This window comes from Ranitomeya imitator, chromosome 3 (genome assembly GCF_032444005.1).
Source record: "Ranitomeya imitator isolate aRanImi1 chromosome 3, aRanImi1.pri, whole genome shotgun sequence".
Taxonomy (NCBI): domain Eukaryota; kingdom Metazoa; phylum Chordata; class Amphibia; order Anura; family Dendrobatidae; genus Ranitomeya; species Ranitomeya imitator.
The window spans coordinates 134478922-134498867 of NC_091284.1; the positions used below are offsets into that span (position 1 = coordinate 134478922).

The following is a 19946-nucleotide window of genomic DNA, read 5'->3' on the forward strand; positions in this document are numbered from 1 at the left end:
ACTGGCCCGCCCATTCCCCAGACCTAAATCCGATTGAGCACATCTGGAACATCATGTCTCGCTCGATCCACCAATGTCACGTTGCACCACAGACTGTCCAGGTGTTGGCGGATGCTTTAGTTCACGTGTGGGAGGAGATCCCCCAGGAGACCATCTGTAGCCTCATCAGGAGCATGCCCAGGTGTTCTACAGTAGGGAGGTCATACAGGCACGTTGAGGCCACACACTAGACTGAGCATCTTTTCCTTGTCATGAGGCAATTCCACTGAAGTTGGATCAGCCTGTAATTTGATTTTCCACTTTGATTTTGAGTACAAATTTGCAACTGGAATATTTCATTCAGAAATATCTAGGATGTGGGATTTTAGTGTTCCCTTTATTTTTTTGAGCAGTGTATATATATATGTGACTGGCCCCGCTGTGAAGTACCGAGCACCTGTACTCAGTTTGAAGTCATTCTGTGCTGACAGAGCCCCTTTAATCTATAGGTTTAAAGGACACCTGTCCCCAACATTTGATCCCTAAGGAAATGAAATTGCTTAATTACATGCTAATTGTATGAAAAAGCATGTACATCTCTAATTCTTAATTACTTCTAAAGTTTTCCTATTCTGTATGCAAAAAAAGGAGGAAGAGTCCGGTATATCCAGAGGCTGCAGAGTAAACCACGTCTCCTGTTGCTTGATTGACAGCACACATCCCCTTTAGTTTAGACAAAATCTGGGGTGATCCTATGTAATGAATGTATGACCCTGGTGCATGCAGTAGCAGAATGAAGCCAGATTACTGCATTCAGCGTGAAGGCAGGCTTCTCATAAGATTAGAAGTACTGCACTGCATTGTGTATATGTTGTGGTAGTAAAAAATGGTGTTTAAAAAAAAGTCAAAATATAGTAATTAAAAAAATTTAAAAAATACAACTTGACTCACCTTCTTTCCCCATTTTTAACTAAAAATGTGTGAAAAAAATATATTTGGCATTTCTCCATTTATAAATCTCCAAAGTATTAGAATATTACATGATTTATCCAGCACAGTAAGCACCATAAAATGTTACGAGTCTCAGAATATGACACGATCTGGTAGGAGATGTTTTACATCTTTTTATTGGATTTGTACATTACAGTTATGGAGCCTGCTCATGTCCTGGCTGGATATCGGCCTCGCTGATCTTGCAGCACAGAATAATCCCATTTGGCTTCTTATATAATCATCATATACAATGTAATAACTATGGCGTCTCCAAGGGACCATTGCCAACTTGATGCATAGATATGTGCCTAAATTTTTTAGTATATAGCATATGTGTAATGTTTAACCCTATGTGGAATGTGCAATTGTACAAGGATAAGCCCAAACATGGATCACTAGTTTTAGGCAATGTACATACAGGTGCCATCCTGGATGAGCTGCACTACCTGAGCCACATTTTTTGAGCAGTGTATGTACACCTTCCCACCTGCTTGGTTTCCATCTATCTCTACCCTTCTCCGCCTCTATGAAGCCAGAGCTGTCAATCAAATAAGGGGGGTGAAGATAGAGGGAACACAAGCAGGTGGGACGGTATATATATATATATATATATATATATATATATATACGGTACAGACCAAAAGTTTGGACACACCTTCTCATTTAAAGATTTTTCTGTATTTTCACACTGAAGGCATCAAAATTCTGAATTAACACACGTGGAATTATATACTTAACAGAAAAGTGTGAAACAACTAAAAATATGTCTTATATTCTAGGTTCTTCAAAGTAGCCACCTTTTGCTTTGATGACTGCTTTGCACAATCTTGGCATTCTCTTGATGAGCTTCAAGAGGTAGTCACCGGAAATGGTCTTCCAACAATCTTGAAGGAGATCCCAGAGATGCTTAGCACTTGTTGGCCCTTTTGCCTTCACTCTGCGGTCCAGCTCACCCCAAACCATCTCGATTGGGTTCCGGTCTGGTGACTGTGGAGGCCAGGTCATCTGGCGTAGCACCCCATCACTCTCCTTCTTGGTCAAATAGCCCTTACACAGCCTGGAGGTGTGTTTGGGGTCATTGTGCTGTTGAAAAATAAATGATGGTCCAACTAAACCCAAACTGAATGGAATAGCATGCCGCTGCAAGATGCTGTGATAACCATGCTGGTTCAGTATGCCTTCAATTTTGAATAAGTCCCCAACAGTGTCCCCAGCAAAGCACCCCCACATCATCACACCTCCTCCTCCATGCTTCACGGTGGGAACCAAGCATGTAGAGTCCATCTGTTCACCTTTTCTGCATCGCACAAAGACACGGTGGTTGGAACCAAAAATCTCAAATTTGGACTCATCAGACCAAAGAACAGATTTCCACTGGTCTAATGTCCATTGCTTGTGTTCTTTAGCCCAAACAAGTCTATTCTGCTTGTCGCCTGTCCTTAGCAGCGGTTTCCTAGCAGCTATTTTACCACGAAGGCCTGCTGTACAAAGAGTTGTTGTAGAGATGTGTCTGCTGCTAGAACTCTGTGTGGCATTGACCTGGTTTCTAATCCGAGGTGCTGTTAACCTGTGATTTCTGAGGCTAGTGACTCGGATAAACTTATCCTTAGAAGCAGAGGTGACTCTTGGTCTTCCTTTCCTGGAGGGGTCCTCATGTGAGCCAATTTCTTTGTAGCTCTTGATGGTTTTTGCCACTGCACTTGAGGACACTTTCAAAGTTTTCCCAATTTTTCGGACTGACCGACCTTCATTTCTTAAAGTAATGATGGACACTCATTTTTCTTTATTTAGCTGCTTTTTTCTTGCCATAATACAAATTTTAAAAGTCTATTCAGTAGGACTATCAGCTGTGCATACACCAGACTTCTGCACAACACAACTGATGGTCCCAACCCCATTTATAAGGCAAGAAATCCCACTTATTAAACCTGACAGGGCACACCTGTGAAGTGAAAACCCTTCCTGGTGACAACATCTTGAAGCTCATCAAGAGAATGCCAACAGTGTGCAAAGCAGTCATCAAAGCAAAAGGTGGCTACTTTGAAGAACCTAGAATATAAGACATACCGTATTTTCAGTTTTTTCACACTTTTTTGTTAAGTATATAATTCCACATGTGTTAATTCATAGTTTTGATGCCTTCAGTGTAAATGTACAATTTTCATAGTCATGAAAATAAAGAAAAATCTTTAAATGAGAAGGTGTGTCCAAACTTTTGGTCTGTACTGTATAAAGGTGACCACACCTTAGTGCACCGAGTGGCGGGACTCAGTTTGAACAGTCATTCTGTGCTGAAAGAGTCCCTTTTAAGAGAAAAACTTGCGGCATAATGGGGTTTTACTTGATTCTCCTCTGCCTGCAATGCTACTTAATGCAGGTAGTGCTCTAGGGTATCTCAGAAAGGTTAAGTACATCTTATAAATGTTCCAGGGTTTCCATTCCTCTGGGCTTATACTATGAGAACTTCTGTGCAGGATTTTCACTTACTGTTTTAGAGCCAGAGGTCACCATTACTGCTCACCGACAATTAAATACGGAGTGGTTACAGATTTTCTCAGCATGATGCGGTAATGATAAATACAAATGAGGCTGGCTGATAAAATATGCTCCAAGATTCAAGTTGGAGCTGTTGTGAAAAGCCATCAACACACGCTCTGTCCAATATGTGTACATGAGTCATGACAATCAAAACAGGCAAGGATAGATGCCTTAAAGGGAATGGGAAGAATCAGAACAATCCACCCAACCCTCCAAAATTGTTTTACGTACTTGTTGACCTCTGAAGAATAATGCCATTCATGTTTTAACTCATGCAATCTGTTGCTCACCAACTGAAAAATTACTGTCTTCATTTATATGCAAATGAGGTTCATTTCCTCTGGGACACTCTGGGAGTGTCAAAGCACTTCTCAAACCTCTGCCTTCCTGGATCTATTCCTGATCAGTTCCACCTTTATTTGACTGATAGCTCAATATATTAATTATTATTATTTATTTATAGAGCACCATTAATTCCATGGTGCTGTACATGAGAAAGGGGTTACATACAGGGTTATAGATATCGTTTACAGTAAACAGGTTTACAATGACAGACTGGTACACAGGGTAGAAGACCCTGTCCTTGCGGACTTACATTCTATATTAATTACATAGCTAGTGAGCAGGAAGTCAAACAGTGGAAGCTGGGGCTGGGCAGGGAATAAAACCATGGAGGCAGTGGCTTGGGAAGTGCTTTGACATTCAGAGAGCACTTAAAGAGAATGTGTCAGCCCAAACTGACAGTGTAAACTAAGCACATAGCCTTGTAGGGGATATAGACCTTATGAAATCAAACCATTAGGGCTCAGTCACACATCTGAGTTTGACTGGCATGTGCTATTCGTGTTTTTCATGTATAGCACTTCTATCTGTGCTGGTCTAAGCGGCCATGTCACAATCTAGAATCCCTATCGGTATGTCTTTGGAATGTGGGAGGAAACCCACGCAAACACGGGGAGAACATACAAAGTCTTTGCAGATGTTGTCCTTGAAGGGATTTAAACCCAGGACTCCAGCGCTGCAGTGCTAACCACTGAGCCACCGTGCTGCCCGCCATTTTTTTATTTATCCATGTACAAAAAAAAAACAGATGACACTTGGACCACACGCTATGCAAGGCCTGATCAAAATTATTGGTCCGTTTTTCTCTTATGTGAAAAATGTGCCAATTAGGATGCTTAGGGCACCCTTTGATGAGGCCAAGAGGCTCAGTGTACCAATCTGACCACTGGTTTTGCATGCGCCCACCTCCTTCACTGGTGATTGACAGCCAGCTCTAATGCTGAGCGAGCTATCAGTCAGAGCCGGGGGCACGGTTACAGCCACCATCCTACATTCACTGAACGGTGACTGAAATCGTGCCGCGCCATCCACTGGTGGGGGAGAATAAAGTTCATTTCGTCCCAGCGGGTTCTGCGTGCAAATGCTATTAACCTGCAGATTAACCCCATATCTGCCGGTTAATAGCGTGATTTTACATGACAGATTCCATTTAAAGGGAACCTGTCACCCACAAAATCGATGGTGAGGTAAGCTCACCGTCATCAGTTGCTTATCTACAGCATTCTGGAATGCTGTAGATAAGCCGCCGATGTTACCTGAAAGAGGAGAAAAAGAGGTTAGATTATACTCACCAAGGGGCGGTCCTGCTCCGATGGGTGTCTCAGGTCCGCTCCGGCGCCTCCCATCTTCATTCCATGATGTCCTCTTCTGGTTTTCACGCCGCGGCTCCAGCGCAGGCGTACTTTGTCTGCCCTGTTGAGGGCAGAGCAAAGTACTGCAGTGCGCAGTTGCAGGAAAGGTCAGAGAGGCCCGGCGCCTGCGCCGAAGCCGCGGCGTGAAGTCAAGAAGAGGACGTCATGGAATGAAGATAGGAGGCGCCGGAGCGGACCTGAGACACCCATCGGAGCAGGACCTCCCCTGGGTGAGTATAATCTAACCTCTTTTTCTCCTCTTTCAGGTAACATCGGCGGCTTATCTACAGCATTACAGAATGCTGTAGATAAGCCCCTGATGACGGTGAGCTTACCTCACCATCGATTTTGGGGGTGACAGGTTCCCTTTAAATCTAAAGTTCACCTATTGTAGATGCTCTTTATAGAGCTGACGGTGATATCCGTCACACATATTAATGTAAATATTTCAGTTATTAAAAATAAAGTAGGAATCATGGAGACATTTTCAGACTTTTATGCAGTAAAATAATATTACAAGCAGTCCTTGTTAATTGTCGATCGGTTCCCAGTAATTGTAGCTAAGTTGGACATTATGGTGTAATTCTTCCATGTTTCCGCAGCAGAGGCTATACATGTAATGTGGATATATTCTGAGTATTGGTGGTGCTACCAGTTCCCTTAATATGCGCAGTTCTTATCTATCTGTGATTACTTATACGGAGCCTCACTCAGGTTTTCGAATTTCCCTGAATCGCCTTTAGGTGACTGGTGAACAGCTATATCTTCCTGGCTGTCACACGGACCCTCTAGGAGCACAAACTCTCAGATGCAATATAGCTCTGTCAAATATATCTTTATGGTTGTAACTTGTCAGATCTATCTTCAGCTGAGATGTACAAGGAGCTTGACAAACACTTGATGCATGTCCTCGGAAGAAGGAGATCGTTTGTTTACTTAGCGAGAATATACAGACATTTTACAGTGTTGTCTGCTTCGCCCACTCTGAAGATTTCACGCTTCATGTACCTTGTAAAAAGCCATGGAAAACAGAATTCTGTAGTACAGAAGGGTTTTCAGTCTTGATAATGGTCTTTAAAGCGTACCAGTCAGGTGACTTTTCAGTATAGTTTGCTGTGCATGTGCATGTGGAATAACACTTTTTTCTGAGCTAGTAAGTGCTATGATGTCTCCCATATCAGATGAGGGAATCCTGCTCTCCTTTCTTTATGTAATACGTGTTCATCATCATCAGCAACAGCATAGAAGACGTTATATAGCATTACTGAGCAGTGTAGCTGTGAAAACAGCTCTGGAGTGAGATAAAGCACTTATGAGAAAGCAGCAGCATGATTCCTTACCCCTCACCTCTTAAAAGTCATCAATATACAGCTATAATCTGATCCTTCAATGTGCTGGCAGTCAGGTTTTTTTTCCCAAGCATTTTTTTTAAAGTGAATACTGAGTTTTGGAAGCAGGGAGAGGAGTAGGACTGACTTTGTAAGTGAAGAAAAAAAGTATATTCTCTGATGAGAGAGATGACAACATTTCTTATATTTGCTTGTACGATTGATATATGCAAAGTTTGTTGAAACGACAGAGAAGATTTAAATGTATAGTGCTATATGAGGTGCTCTAGTTATGTCATATTACTGCCTGTTAGTACCTGTACTTTCATTTGAAGCCATAAAGCTCTAATCCAGGAACTAATAATCTCTAGCCTTGGCCACCAGAGCAAATTGCCAGTTGGTTTTCCGATAACCTGCTCCATTAAGGTACCTTCACACATAACGATATTGTTAACGATATCGTTGCTATTTGTGACGTAGCAACGATATCGTTAATGAAATCGTTATGTGTGACAGTGACCAACAATCAGGCCCCTGCTGGGAGATCGTTGGTCGCTGAATAAAGTCCAGAACTTTATTTGGTCGCTGGATCTCCTGCTGACATCGCTGGATCAGAGTGTGTGACACCGATCCAGCGATGTCTTCACTGGTAACCAGGGTAAACATCGGGTAACTAAGCGCAGGGCTGGTTACCATGCTAAAAGTAAAAAAAAACAAACACTACATACTTACCTACCGCTGTCCGTCCTTCAGCGCTGTGCTCTGCACTCCTCCTGTACTGTCTGTGAGCCGGAAAGCAGAGCGGTGACGTCACCGCTCTGCTTTCCGGCTCACAGACAGTACAGGAGGAGAGCAGAGAAGCAGAGCGCAGCGCTGGAGGACAGACAGCGGTAGGTAAGTATCTAGTGTTTGTTTTTTTTTACTTTTAGCATGGTAACCAGGGTAAACATCGGGTTACTAAGCGCGGCCCTGCGCTTAGTTACCCGATGTTTACCCTGGTTACCGGCATCGTTGGTGGCTGGAGAGCGGTCTGTGTGACAGCTCTCCAGCGACCAAACAGCGACGCTGCAGCGATCCGGATCGTTGTCGGTATCGCTGCAGCGTCGCTTAATGTGAAGGGGCCTTTATTCCTTTTAGAACAAACTGTAAAGCTACAGTCATGGCCAAAAGTATTGACACCCCTGCAATTCTGTCAGATAATACTCAGTTTCTTCCTGAAAATGATTGCAAACACAAATTATTTAGAATTATTATCTTCATTTAATTTGTCTTAAATGAAAAAACACAAAAGAGAATGAAGCAAAAAGCAAAACATTGATCATTTCACACAAAACTCCAAAAATGGGCCAGACAAAAGTATTGGCACCCTCAGCCTAATACTTGGTTGCACAACCTTTAGCCCAAAATAACTGTGACCAACCGCTTCCGGTAACCATCAATGAGTTTCTTACAATGCTCTGCTGGAATTTTAGACCATTCTTCTTTGGCAAACTGCTCCAGGTCCCTGATATTTGAAGGGTGCCTTCTCCAAACTGCCATTTTTACATCTCTCCACAGGTGTTCTATGGGATTCAGGTCTGGACTCATTGCTGGCCACCTGAGAAGTCTCCAGTGCTTTCTCTCAAACTATTTTCTAGTGCTTTTTGAAGTGTGTTTTGGGTCATTATCCTGCTGGAGCTTTCTCACACTGGGCCCTACATTATGCTGCAAAATTTGTTGGTAGTCTTCAGACTTCATAATGCCATGCACACGGTCAAGCAGTCCAGTGCCAGAGGCAGCAAAGCAATCCCAAAACATCAGGGAACCTCCACCATGTTTGACTGTAGGGACCGTGTTCTTTTTCTTTGAATGCCTCTTTTTTTCTCCTGTAAACTCTATGTTGAGGCCTTTGCCCAAAAAGCTCTACTTTTGTCTCATCTGACCAGAGAACATTTTTCCAAAACGTTTTAGTCTTTTTCAGGTAAGTTTTGGCAAACTCCAGCCTGGCTTTTTTATGTCTCGGGGTAAGAAGTGGGGTCTTCCTGGGTCTCCTACGCTGATGGATAGTACGGGTTGACACTTTTGTACCCTCGGACTGCAGGGCAGCTTGAACTTGTTTGGATGTTAAGGTACCTTCACACATAACGATATCGTTAACGATATCGTTGCTTTTTGTGACGTAGCAACGATATCGTTAAGGAAATCGTTATGTGTGACAGCGACCAACGATCAGGCCCCTGCTGGAAGATCGTTGGTCGCTGAACAAAGTCCAGAACTTTATTTCGTCGCTGGATCTCCCGTGGACATCGCTGGATCGGCGTGTGTGACACCGATCCAGCGATGTCTTCACTGGTAACCAGGGTAAGCATCGGGTAACTAAGCGCAGGGCCGCGCTTAGTAACCCGATGTTTACCCTGGTTACCAGCGTAAAAGTAAAAAAAAACAAACACTACATACTTACCTACCGCTGTCTGTCCCCGACGCTGTGCTCTGCACACCTCCTGTACTGGCTGTGAGCGTCGGTCAGCCGGAAAGCAGAGCGGTGACGTCACCGCTCTGCTTTCCGGCTGACCGACGCTCACAGTCAGTACAGGAGGAGTGCAGAGAAGCTGAGCGCCGGGGACAGACAGCGGTAGGTAAGTATGTAGTGTTTTTTTTTTTTTTACTTTTACGCTGGTAACCAGGGTAAACATTGGGTTACTAAGCGCGGCCCTGCACTTAGTTACCCGATGTTTACCCTGGTTACCCGGGGACTTCGGGATCGTTGGTCGCTGGAGAGCTGTCTGTGTGACAGCTCTCCAGCGACCAAACAGCGACGCTGCAGCGATCCGGATCGTTGTCGGTATCGCTGCAGCGTCGCTTAATGTGAAGGGGCCTTTAGTCGAGGTTCTTTATCCAACATCCGCACAATCTTGCATTGAAATCTCTTGTCAGTTTTTCTTTTCTGTCCACATCTAGGGAGGTTAGCCACAGTGCCATGGGCTATAAACTTCTTGATGACACTGTGCACGGTAGACACAGGAACATTCAGGTCTTTGGAGATGTACTTGTAGCCTTGAGATTGCTCATGCTTCCTCACAATTTGGTTTCTCAAGTCCTCAGACAGTTCTTTGGTCTTCTTTCTTTTCTCCATGCTCAATGTGGTACACATAAGGACACAGGACAGGGGTTGAGTCAACTTTAATCCATATCAACTGGCTGCAAGTGTGATTTAGTTATTGCCAACACCTGTTAGGTGCCACAGGTAAGTTACAGGTGCTGTTAATTACACAAATTAGAGAAGCATCACATGATTTTTCGAACAGTGCCAATACTTTTGTCCACCCCCTTTTTTATGTTTGGTGTGAAATTGTATCCAATTTTAGGACAATTCTTTTTGTGTTTTTTCATTTAAGACAAATTAAATGAAGATAATAATACCAAATATTTTGTGTTTGCAATCATTTTCAGGAAGAAAATGAGTATTATCTGACAGAATTGCAGGGGTGTCAATACTTTTGGCCATGACTGTACATGTCTCATCTACAAATCTCTTCCTGCATTCCTCTTCATATTTTCTGTCTACCATGATACAAAGAGTCTCTAATCACAAAATGATATATTGATACATTTTCTGCTTATCATTCCTATTTCACAAACTTCTCTTGTGTTGCACCTACAGCCTGTGATGCTTTATCTCGTATCGTCACTTGTTATCTCATTATCTTGTTATCATCTCATAACTGTGTTACAAATAGCACTCAATGTTTTATCGGATAGCTCTTTATTCTAAGGGGCAGATCTGCATTTATTGCCTTGTATTGGATCGTATTCATCCATTTAGGTCTTTCAGTGCATGGAAAACATTGGACTGCACTTGGATGTCATCTGAGTGCTTTCCTATTTCCGCAGACTCACAGAATGAACAAGATGGATTTTGTTCTCCTCACCTGTGCTGTGATTCTCTCATCTGAAAGAATCGGATCACACGAAGCTAACACTCTGATTAAAGTCTGATCAAAATTTTACCGGAGTGTCATTTGCATAATTGATCCGATTCTCTCCTGTCATTATAAAGAGAGTCGGTGATCCTAAGTTAATTTGATGAACCGAGCCTTTGTAACCCATAAGATAGCAAAGACGGGTCCACAATCAGCATCAGAGTTTCATTTTTTTCTGTTTCCCTTGTTAGTAAGTTCACTAGTACAAAATGAACATAATAATCATCATTATGTTAAGAAAGAACCGGTCACACAATGTTCTACCTAAATATAATAGTGAACATTAGAGGTGACATGAATGGAAGCAGAAGACAAGCACGCTGTGACTATCATCATTGCAAAATCTCAGTTTCCATTAAAGTTGTTGGAAATTCTTAAATAATGCAGTTTTTCTAAAACTGAAAAGAAGCTTTCCAGCTTTGAGGATGGACTGGCACATAGTGAAAAGTACATAGGAGACAGAAAATGGCTGGATAAATAATGCATAGAGTATTTGTGTAATGAAGTGCTGCTCGGTAAACGCTCAGCCAGCTGACATGGCCAGCAAGACATCATTTATTATTAATGGCGCTAGAACTTGCATTTTAAATAAGTACATCCCCAGATTTTAGTCTGCTTGTTATAAAGAATATCACCGGTCCTACAGACCGTCCAGCTAATTTCACTATGGCAGTAAGAATTGGATTTCCATTTATGAGGCTTTGTTCACATCACATTAGGAGTTATTATGCTTGATAAATTATGTGCCATTTGTAATCCTGAAATAAAAAGTAAAATAGCAAAAATATAAGCAGGCAGTACAACAATGTGTAAGATAGTAGGTAAATAATAGATTTCTAAAGTATACAGCCCCAACGTGCGTTCCTCACACCCTGATGAAGGCTTGCGACGAAACACGCTTCCAGTGGGAGGAGACTAATATGGGGAGGTTTCTTTTTTTTTTACTCCATCATAGTATCATTTCTTTGTATGGATATACACATATCAGTGCTATCATTTCAGTGCAGGCAATAATTTATCACACTGCTTTATTTTGCACTTTGGAATTGTTTTATGAGCATACTGTCTTACACTTTGTACTTTATTATTATCCTACCTATGATTTTTCTGTTTGATATACAGTTATCACTTTACCACATTTGATTATTTAATCCTTCATATTTCATCATGTTTTTATTGTCACCTCCCGCTGCATTTGTCGACCTCTTTATGTGGCATATCTACAATTAAATGTTTTTTTACTGATTATTTATCTTTTAAGTTTAGATAGATACGATTTTTAGCCACCATATGTCTATGTGCTTGGTTTGGGTGTGTGACATATTATTATCATTTAATTGATTATTCGGTACTTTTGTCATTGCACCCTTTATGAACAGCACTATTTGCATATTTATTTGAAAATCTGGTGCAGCATCTTTTTACCTGGATAAGGCTCCTTTAAACATAGCGCAGTTCTGCAACCCACCGCCATGTTCCATGTTCCCGCTGGATATGTACGGTATGTTATGTTACATCAGGGCTCCCCAACCTGTGACTCAGGTGCCAGATATGATTCGCGGGCCTATGATGTGTGGCTTGCGCCATGATCATGATTAGCAAGCATATATTGGCCTTTAGTGTGCTTAGATATAAATTGAGTATAGTCATCTGGAGATTGGATGATACTGAAAGTTTGGGGACTACTGTATTGGATCAACCACCCTCTAAATTAGGAGGTGTTTAAACAACAGGGCACTTTATGTTTATTTTAACAAGTGTGTTGTGGACATGGTTTTGTGGCACTTACTGATATATACAGTACAGAGCAAAAGTTTGGACACACCTTCTCATTTAAAGATTTTTCTGTATTTTCATGACTATGAAAATTGTACATTCACACTGAAGGCATCAAAACTATGAATTAACACATGTGGATTGATTTACTTAACAAAAAAGTGTGAAACGACTGAAATTATGTCTTATATTTTAGGTTCTTCAAAGTAGCCACCTTTTGCTTTGATGACTGCCTTGCACACTCTTGGCATTCTCTTGATGAGCTTCAAGAGGTAGTCACCGGGAATGGTTTTCAATTCACAGGTGTGCCCTGTCAGGTTTAATAAGTAGGATTTCTTGCCTTATAAATGGGGTTGGGACCATCAGATGTGTTGTGCAGAAGTCTCGTGGATACACAGCTGATAGTCCCACTGAATAGACTGTTAGAATTTGTATTATGGCAAGAAAAAAACAGCTAAGTAAAGAAAAATGAATGGCCATCATTACTTTAAGAAATGAAGGTCAGTCAGTCCGAAAAATTGGGAAAACTTTGAAAGTGTCCCCAAGTGCAGTGGCAAAAACCATCAAGTGCTACAAAGAAACTGGCTCACATGAGGATCGCCCCAGGAAAGGAAGACCAAGAGTCACCTCTACTTCTGAGGATAAGTTTATCTAAGTCACCAGCCTCAGAAATCGCAGGTTAACAGCAGCTCAGATTAGAGACCAGGTCAATGCCACACAGAGTTCTAGCAGCAGACACATCTCTACAACAACTGTTCAGAGGAGACTTTGTGCAGCAGGTCTTCATGGTAAAATAGCTGCTAGGATACCACTGCTAAGGACAGGCAACAAGCAGAAGAGACTTGTTTGGGCTAAAGAACACAAGAAATGGACATTAGACCAGTGGAAATCTGTGATTTGGTCTGATGAGCCCAAATTTGAGATCTTTGGGTCCAACCACCGTGTCTTTGTGCGATGCAGAAAAGGTGAACGGATGGACTCTACATGCCTGATTCCCACCGTGAAGCATGGAGGAGGAGGTGTGATGGTGTGGGGGTGCTTTGCTGGTGACACTGTTGGGGATTTATTCAAAATTGAAGGCATACTGAACCAGCATGGCTACCACAGCATCTTGCAGCGTCATGCTATTCCATCCGGTTTGCGTTTAGTTGGACCATCATTTATTTTTCAACAGGACAATGACCCCAAACATACCTCCAGGCTGTGTAAGGGCTATTTGACCAAGAAGGAGAGTGATGGGGTGCTACGCCAGATGACCTGGCCTCCACAGTCACCAGACCTGAACCCAATCAAGATGGTATGGGGTGAGCTGTACCGCAGAGTGAAGGCAAAAGGGCCAACAAGTGCTAAGCATCTCTGGGAACTCCTTCAAGATTGTTGGAAGACCATTCCCGGTGACTACCTCTTGAAGCTCATAAAGTGAATGCCAAGAGTATGCAAAGCAGTCATCAAAGCAAAAGGTGGCTACTTTGAAGAACCTAGAATTTAAGACAAAATTTCAGTTGTTTCACACTTTTTTGTTAAGTATATAATTGCACGTGTTAATTGATAGTTTTGATACCTTCAGTGTGAATGTACAATTTTCATAGTCATGAAACTACAGAAAAATCTTTAAATGAGAAGGTGTGTCCAAGCTTTTGGTCTGTATTGTATATATGAATTGCAGGTTCTCTGCCAGCACTTGTGAGTATACCCTTCCTCACAAACTGCACAGTTCTTCTGTTCTCAAAATGGCCACTTATGGAAGAGCATGTTACCGGACCTGTCCCTCATCCTCCTCCAAATGAAAAACCCTACACGAAAAAGCTGTTTTTTAATTGGAGGAAACAGCTTGGCAGGTCTGGTCACATGGTCCTCTATCAGCGGACATTTTGAGAACAGGATAACTGAACAGTCTGTGGGAAAAATGGCACTTACAAGCAGTCGGCGCTTCACAAAAGAGGAGAACCTGTAATACTTTTATATTAGTCACTGCCACAAAATCATGTCCCCAACAGACTTGATGAAATAAAGATTATGCAGTCAATCATATTAAAGTCTAAGCACTGATGAAAACAGCCCATTACATTGCTCAGCTGCTTCTGTAACTGCCTTAGTCTTTCAATGGAGTAGCAAAGCCCATTCTAGACCAAACATCCAAAGCCATAACAATAATATATTTTGTATTACATCTCTTACTTGTAGAGTAAGCCAGACGTTGTGCCAAGTGAGGAGAAGAAGCAACTCCCCGGTGCTGTGAAACTTCCTGGGCCTGCATTCAACCTTTCAGAAATTCAGAATATAAAGAGTGAACTTAAATTTGTACCAAGAGCTGATGAGCAGTAATATCTACTGAGAGGTGAGAACATCCAGCTGGCATGGGATTTTTCGTTAGAGGGAGCATGTGGTGGACTATGGTGGACTACGGCCATTGTGAACCAGAAACAGGTTCCCCTATTACAGCCATTTATGTTTTACTCTGAAACACTGGGGCATTCCAGAGAGAACATACTGCAAAATGGCTGTTGAGGACTATGCTACTAGAATCACTAGTCCAAGAGGCAGGTCCCTAGTACAGTCATGGCCAAAATTTTGGAGAATGACACCAAAATTATATTTTCACATGATCTGCTGCCCTCTGGTTTTTATTAGTGTTTGTCTGATGTTTATATCTCATACAGAAATATAATTGCAATCATATTATGAGTACCAATAGGTTATATTGACAGTTAGAATGAGTTAATGCAGCAAGTCAATATTTGCAGTGTTGACCCTTCTTCTTCAAGACCTCTGCAATTCTCCCTGGCATGCTCTCAATCAACTTCTGGACCAAATCCTGACTGATAGCAGTCCATTCTTGCATAATCAATGCTTGCATTTTGCCAGAATTTGTTGGTTTTTGTTTGTCCACCCGTCTCTTGATGATTGACCACAAGTTCTCAATGGGATTAAGATCTGGGGAGTTTCCAGGCCATGGACCCAAAATCTCTATGTTTTGTTCCATGAGCCATTTAGTTATCACCTTTGCTTTATGGCAAAGTGCTCCATCATGCTGGAAAAGGCATTGTTGGGTGCCAAACTGCTCTTGGACGGTTGGGAGAAGTTGCTCTTGGAGGACATTCTGGTACCATTCTTTATTCATGGCTGTGTTTTTAGGCAAGACTGTGAGTGAGCCGATTCCCTTGGCTGAGAAGCAACCCCACACATGAATGGTTTCAGGATGCTTTACAGTTGGCATGAGACAAGACTGGTGGTAGCGCTCACCTCTTCTTCTCTGAATAAGCTGTTTTACAGATGTCCCAAACAATTGAAAAGGGGATTCATCAGAGAAAATGACTTTGCCCCAGTCCTCAGCAGTCCACTCCCTGTACCTTTTGCAGAATATCAGTCGGTCCCTGATGTTTTTTCTGGAGAGAATTGGCTTCTTTGCTGCCCTCCTTGAAACCAGGCCTTGCTCAAAGAGTCTCCACCTCACAGTGCGTGCAAAAGCACTCACACCAGCCTGCTGCCATTCCTGAGCAAGCTCGGCACTGCTGGTGGTCCGATCCCGCAGCTGAAACAGTTTTAAGATACGGTCCTGGCGCTTGCTGGTCTTTCTTGGGCGCCCTGGAGCCTTTTTGACAACAATGGAAGCTCTCTCTTGATGATGCGATAGATTGTTGACTGAGGTGCAATCTTTGTAGCTGCGATACTCTTCCCTGTTAGGCCATTTTTGTGCAGTGCAATGATGGCTGCATGTGTTTCTTTAGAGATAACCATGGGTAACTGAAGAGAAACAATATAAAGGCACGGATGATTGACCTCGTGGAGACCAAAACATCCAACACCGCGGAGACACCATCACGTGTTTCTCAATGCATTGATCCAGAACACTGCCCCCAAATATGCAAATGCATGTAGAGGAGCTGCGGAGACACCATCACGTGTTTCTCAACGCAGGCAGTGAATAGCCAGGCTTGGCATAGGTGGTTTTCCTATATTGGATGTTTTCCTTTATTGGATGCTGCCCTTCCCTTGGTTGTTCCTTCCCGGGGAAAGGCCTGGCTATTCACTGCCTGCGTTGAGAAACACGTGATGGTGTCTCCGCAGCTCCTCTACATGCATTTGCATATTTGGGGGCAGTGTTCTGGATCACTGCATTGAGAAACACATGATGGTGTCTCCGCGGTGTTGGATGTTTTGGTCTCCATGAGGTCAATCATCCATGCCTTTATAGACTTTCTACTAGGCACTGCTCCTGATAGCCAGTTTCCTACTCCACACTGATGAGGGGCAAAAACCCCGAAACAGCTGTCTGTGGATGGATACCATGCTTGGCATAGGTGGTTTTCCTTTATTGGATGTTTTCCTTTATTGGATACTGCCCTTCCCGGGGAAAGGCCTGGCTATTCACTGCCTGCATTGAGAAACACGTGATGGTGTCTCCGCAGCTCCTCTACATGAAGAGAAACAATGATACCAAGCACCAGCCTCCTTTTAAAGTGTCCAGTGATGTCATTCTTACTTAATCATGACTGATTGATCGCCAGCCCTGTCCTCATCAACACCCACACCTGTGTTAATGGCTCAATCACTAAAACGATGTTAGCTGCTCCTTTTAAGGCAGGACTGCAATGATGTTGAAATGTGTTTTGGGGGTTAAAGTTCATTTTCTGGGCAAATATTGACTTTGCAAGTACAGTAATTGCTGTTAAGCTGATCACTCTGACATTCAGGAGTATATGCAAATTGCCATTAGAAAAAATGAAGCAGTAGACTTTGGAAAAATTAATATTTGTCTCATTCTCAAAATTTTTGTCCATGACTGTAGGTCCTCTCCACCTCGGTTCCCCTAGACCAGGGGTGGGGAATCACAGGCCTCAGGGCCATTTACGGCCCTTGATGACCTGTTATCAAGTTCCCAAGCAGATTCTCAGGGGATCTACCTCAGACTAGTCATCCACGTCTCATCGTCTCTGTTCAATTTTCTCTGAAATGCTGCAGCATGAATCAGCAGAAAGGTTCCCTTCAATAGAAGAACTGTAAAAACAGTTAAATCAATCTAGTCCTTGTCAGGCACTTATCTGTGCATGAGAAATGCCAAGTTGTCATACACAGCCACATTACAGCTATTATACCTCCATGTGTGTTGTATTGAGGTGCAAACCACACATATATATAGAAATTTACAAGGCCCATACTATATTTAATTTCCTTATTGAAGAATCTGTAGTAATATAAGTCTGAATTTATATAAAAAAAGAAATATATATATGTGTGTGTGTGTGTGTGTGTATGTATGTGTGCATATACAGTGGGGCAAAAAAGTATTTAGTCAGTCAGCAATAGTGCAAGTTCCACCACTTAAAAAGATGAGAGGCGTCTGTAATTTACATCATAGGTAGACCTCAACTATGGGAGACAAACTGAGAAAAAAAAATCCAGAAAATCACATTGTCTGTTTTTTTAACATTTTATTTGCATATTATGGATGAAAATAAGTATTTGGTCAGAAACAAAATTTCATCTCGATACTTTGTAATATATCCTTTGTTGGCAATGACAGAGGTCAAACGTTTTCTGTAAGTCTTCACAAGGTTGCCACACACTGTTGTTGGTATGTTGGCCCATTCCTCCATGCAGATCTCCTCTAGAGCAGTGATGTTTTTGGCTTTTCGCTTGGCAACACGGACTTTCAACTCCCTCCAAAGGTTTTCTATAGGGTTGAGATCTGGAGACTGGCTAGGCCACTCCAGGACCTTGAAATGCTTCTTATGAAGCCACTCCTTCGTTGCCCTGGCAGTGTGCTTTGGATCATTGTCATGTTGAAAGACCCAGCCACGTTTCATCTTCAATGCCCTTGCTGATGGGAGGAGGTTTGCACTCAAAATCTCACGATACATGGCCCCATTCATTCTTTCATGTACCCGGATCAGTCGTCCTGGCCCCTTTGCAGAGAAACAGCCCCAAAGCATGATGTTTCCACCACCATGCTTTACAGTAGGTATGGTGTTTGATGGATGCAACTCAGTATTCTTTTTCCTCCAAACACGACAAGTTGTGTTTCTACCAAACAGTTCCAGTTTGGTTTCATCAGACCATAGGACATTCTCCCATAACTCCTCTGGATCATCCAAATGCTCTCTAGCAAACTTCAGACGGGCCCGGACATGTACTGGCTTAAGCAGTGGGACACGTCTGGCACTGCAGGATCTGAGTCCATGGTGGCGTAGTGTGTTACTTATGGTAGGCCTTGTTACATTGGTCCCAGCTCTCTGCAGTTCATTCAGTAGGTCCCCCGCGTGGTTCTGGGATTTTGCTCACCGTTCTTGTGATCATTCTGACCCCACGGGGTGGGATTTTGCGTAGAGCCCCAGATCGAGGGAGATTATCAGTGGTCTTGTATGTCTTCCATTTTCTAATTATTGCTCCCACTGTTGATTTCTTCACTCCAAGCTGGTTGGCTATTGCAGATTCAGTCTTCCCAGCCTGGTGCAGGGCTACAATTTTGTTTCTGGTGTCCTTTGACAGCTCTTTGGTCTTCACCATAGTGGAGTTTGGAGTCAGACTGTTTGAGGGTGTGCACAGGTGTCTTTTTATACTGATAACAAGTTTAAACAGGTGCCATTACTACAGGTAATGAGTGGAGGAAAGAGGAGACTCTTAAAGAAGAAGTTACAGGTCTGTGAGAGCCAGAAATCTTGATTGTTTTTTCTGACCAAATACTTATTTTCCACCATAATATGCAAAAAAAATGATAAAAAAACAGACAATGTGATTTTCTGGATTTTTTTTTCTCAGTTTGTCTCCCATAGTTGAGGTCTACCTATGATGTAAATTACAGACGCCTCTCATCTTTTTAAGTGGTGGAACTTGCACTATTGCTGACTGACTAAATACTTTTTTGCCCCACTGTATATACTGTATATATATATATTTATATACATATATATATGTCGCATCGGGAGGGCAGTAATGTCATGATGGGGCAGGCTTTTGCAGCGTTGAGGATCTCCCCCCTCCTTGTGCTCACCCACCCCACTCTCTCTTTCCCTATGTGCTGACTTCTCCCGTATGTGCTCCTAATGGCATCCTGTAATAATCTAATAACTTTTGCATCAGGAGACTCATGTGCTTGACGCCTACGCTTATATGCATTTTTGTCCCAGCGATGCTGTTGCTCTTCAAGAGTCTCATTTGCCCGTTGTTGTCTTCGACGTTGTGCCATTGCTGCTTTCCTTTTATTGTCATTGGTGTACTTTTTAGGAGGAGTCATGTTGGCGTTGATATTTGCTTTTTAAAGGGTTTTTCCCATGAACGAAAGTTCATTTTAAATATTGTTTATATCTGACCGTGTACAGAACATACCACAGCTCCTGGGCAAGGGAGGAAGCAAAAGACAATACTGACTTTACAGCAGGAGATCGCAGAGGATACATTTTGTGAGGTAAAATATTGTTTAAAAACAGTCAGTGAAATATTTCACCTGACAAAAGAAATCCTCTGTGATCTCCTGCTGTAATGTCAGTAGTGTCTTTTGCTTCGTTCCCTGCCCAGGAGATGTGGTATGCTCCGTACACGGTCAGACACAGACAATTTTTAAAATTAACTTTCGTTCATGGGAAAACCCCTTTAATGTGACCGCCTTCCTCTGCCTGTAGACACGTTGCGCATCTGCCTCCGGGTTCAGCCGAAGGATTCACTGTGCCTGCGCAGACCGT

The 19946-nt window shown here is 42.5% G+C and overlaps 1 protein-coding gene across 1 annotated transcript in view; it reads left to right on the top strand.

The window, feature by feature from the left end:
• Nucleotides 1–19946, top strand: part of SMPX (small muscle protein X-linked) — a 135518-nt gene that overhangs the window by 76188 nt on the left and 39384 nt on the right. The window contains exon 4 of the mRNA XM_069761475.1: nt 14452–14605. Within this exon, the coding sequence (XP_069617576.1) occupies nt 14452–14592 (141 nt within the window). The 3' untranslated portion in view covers nt 14593–14605. The remainder of the gene's footprint in view (nt 1–14451; nt 14606–19946) is intronic.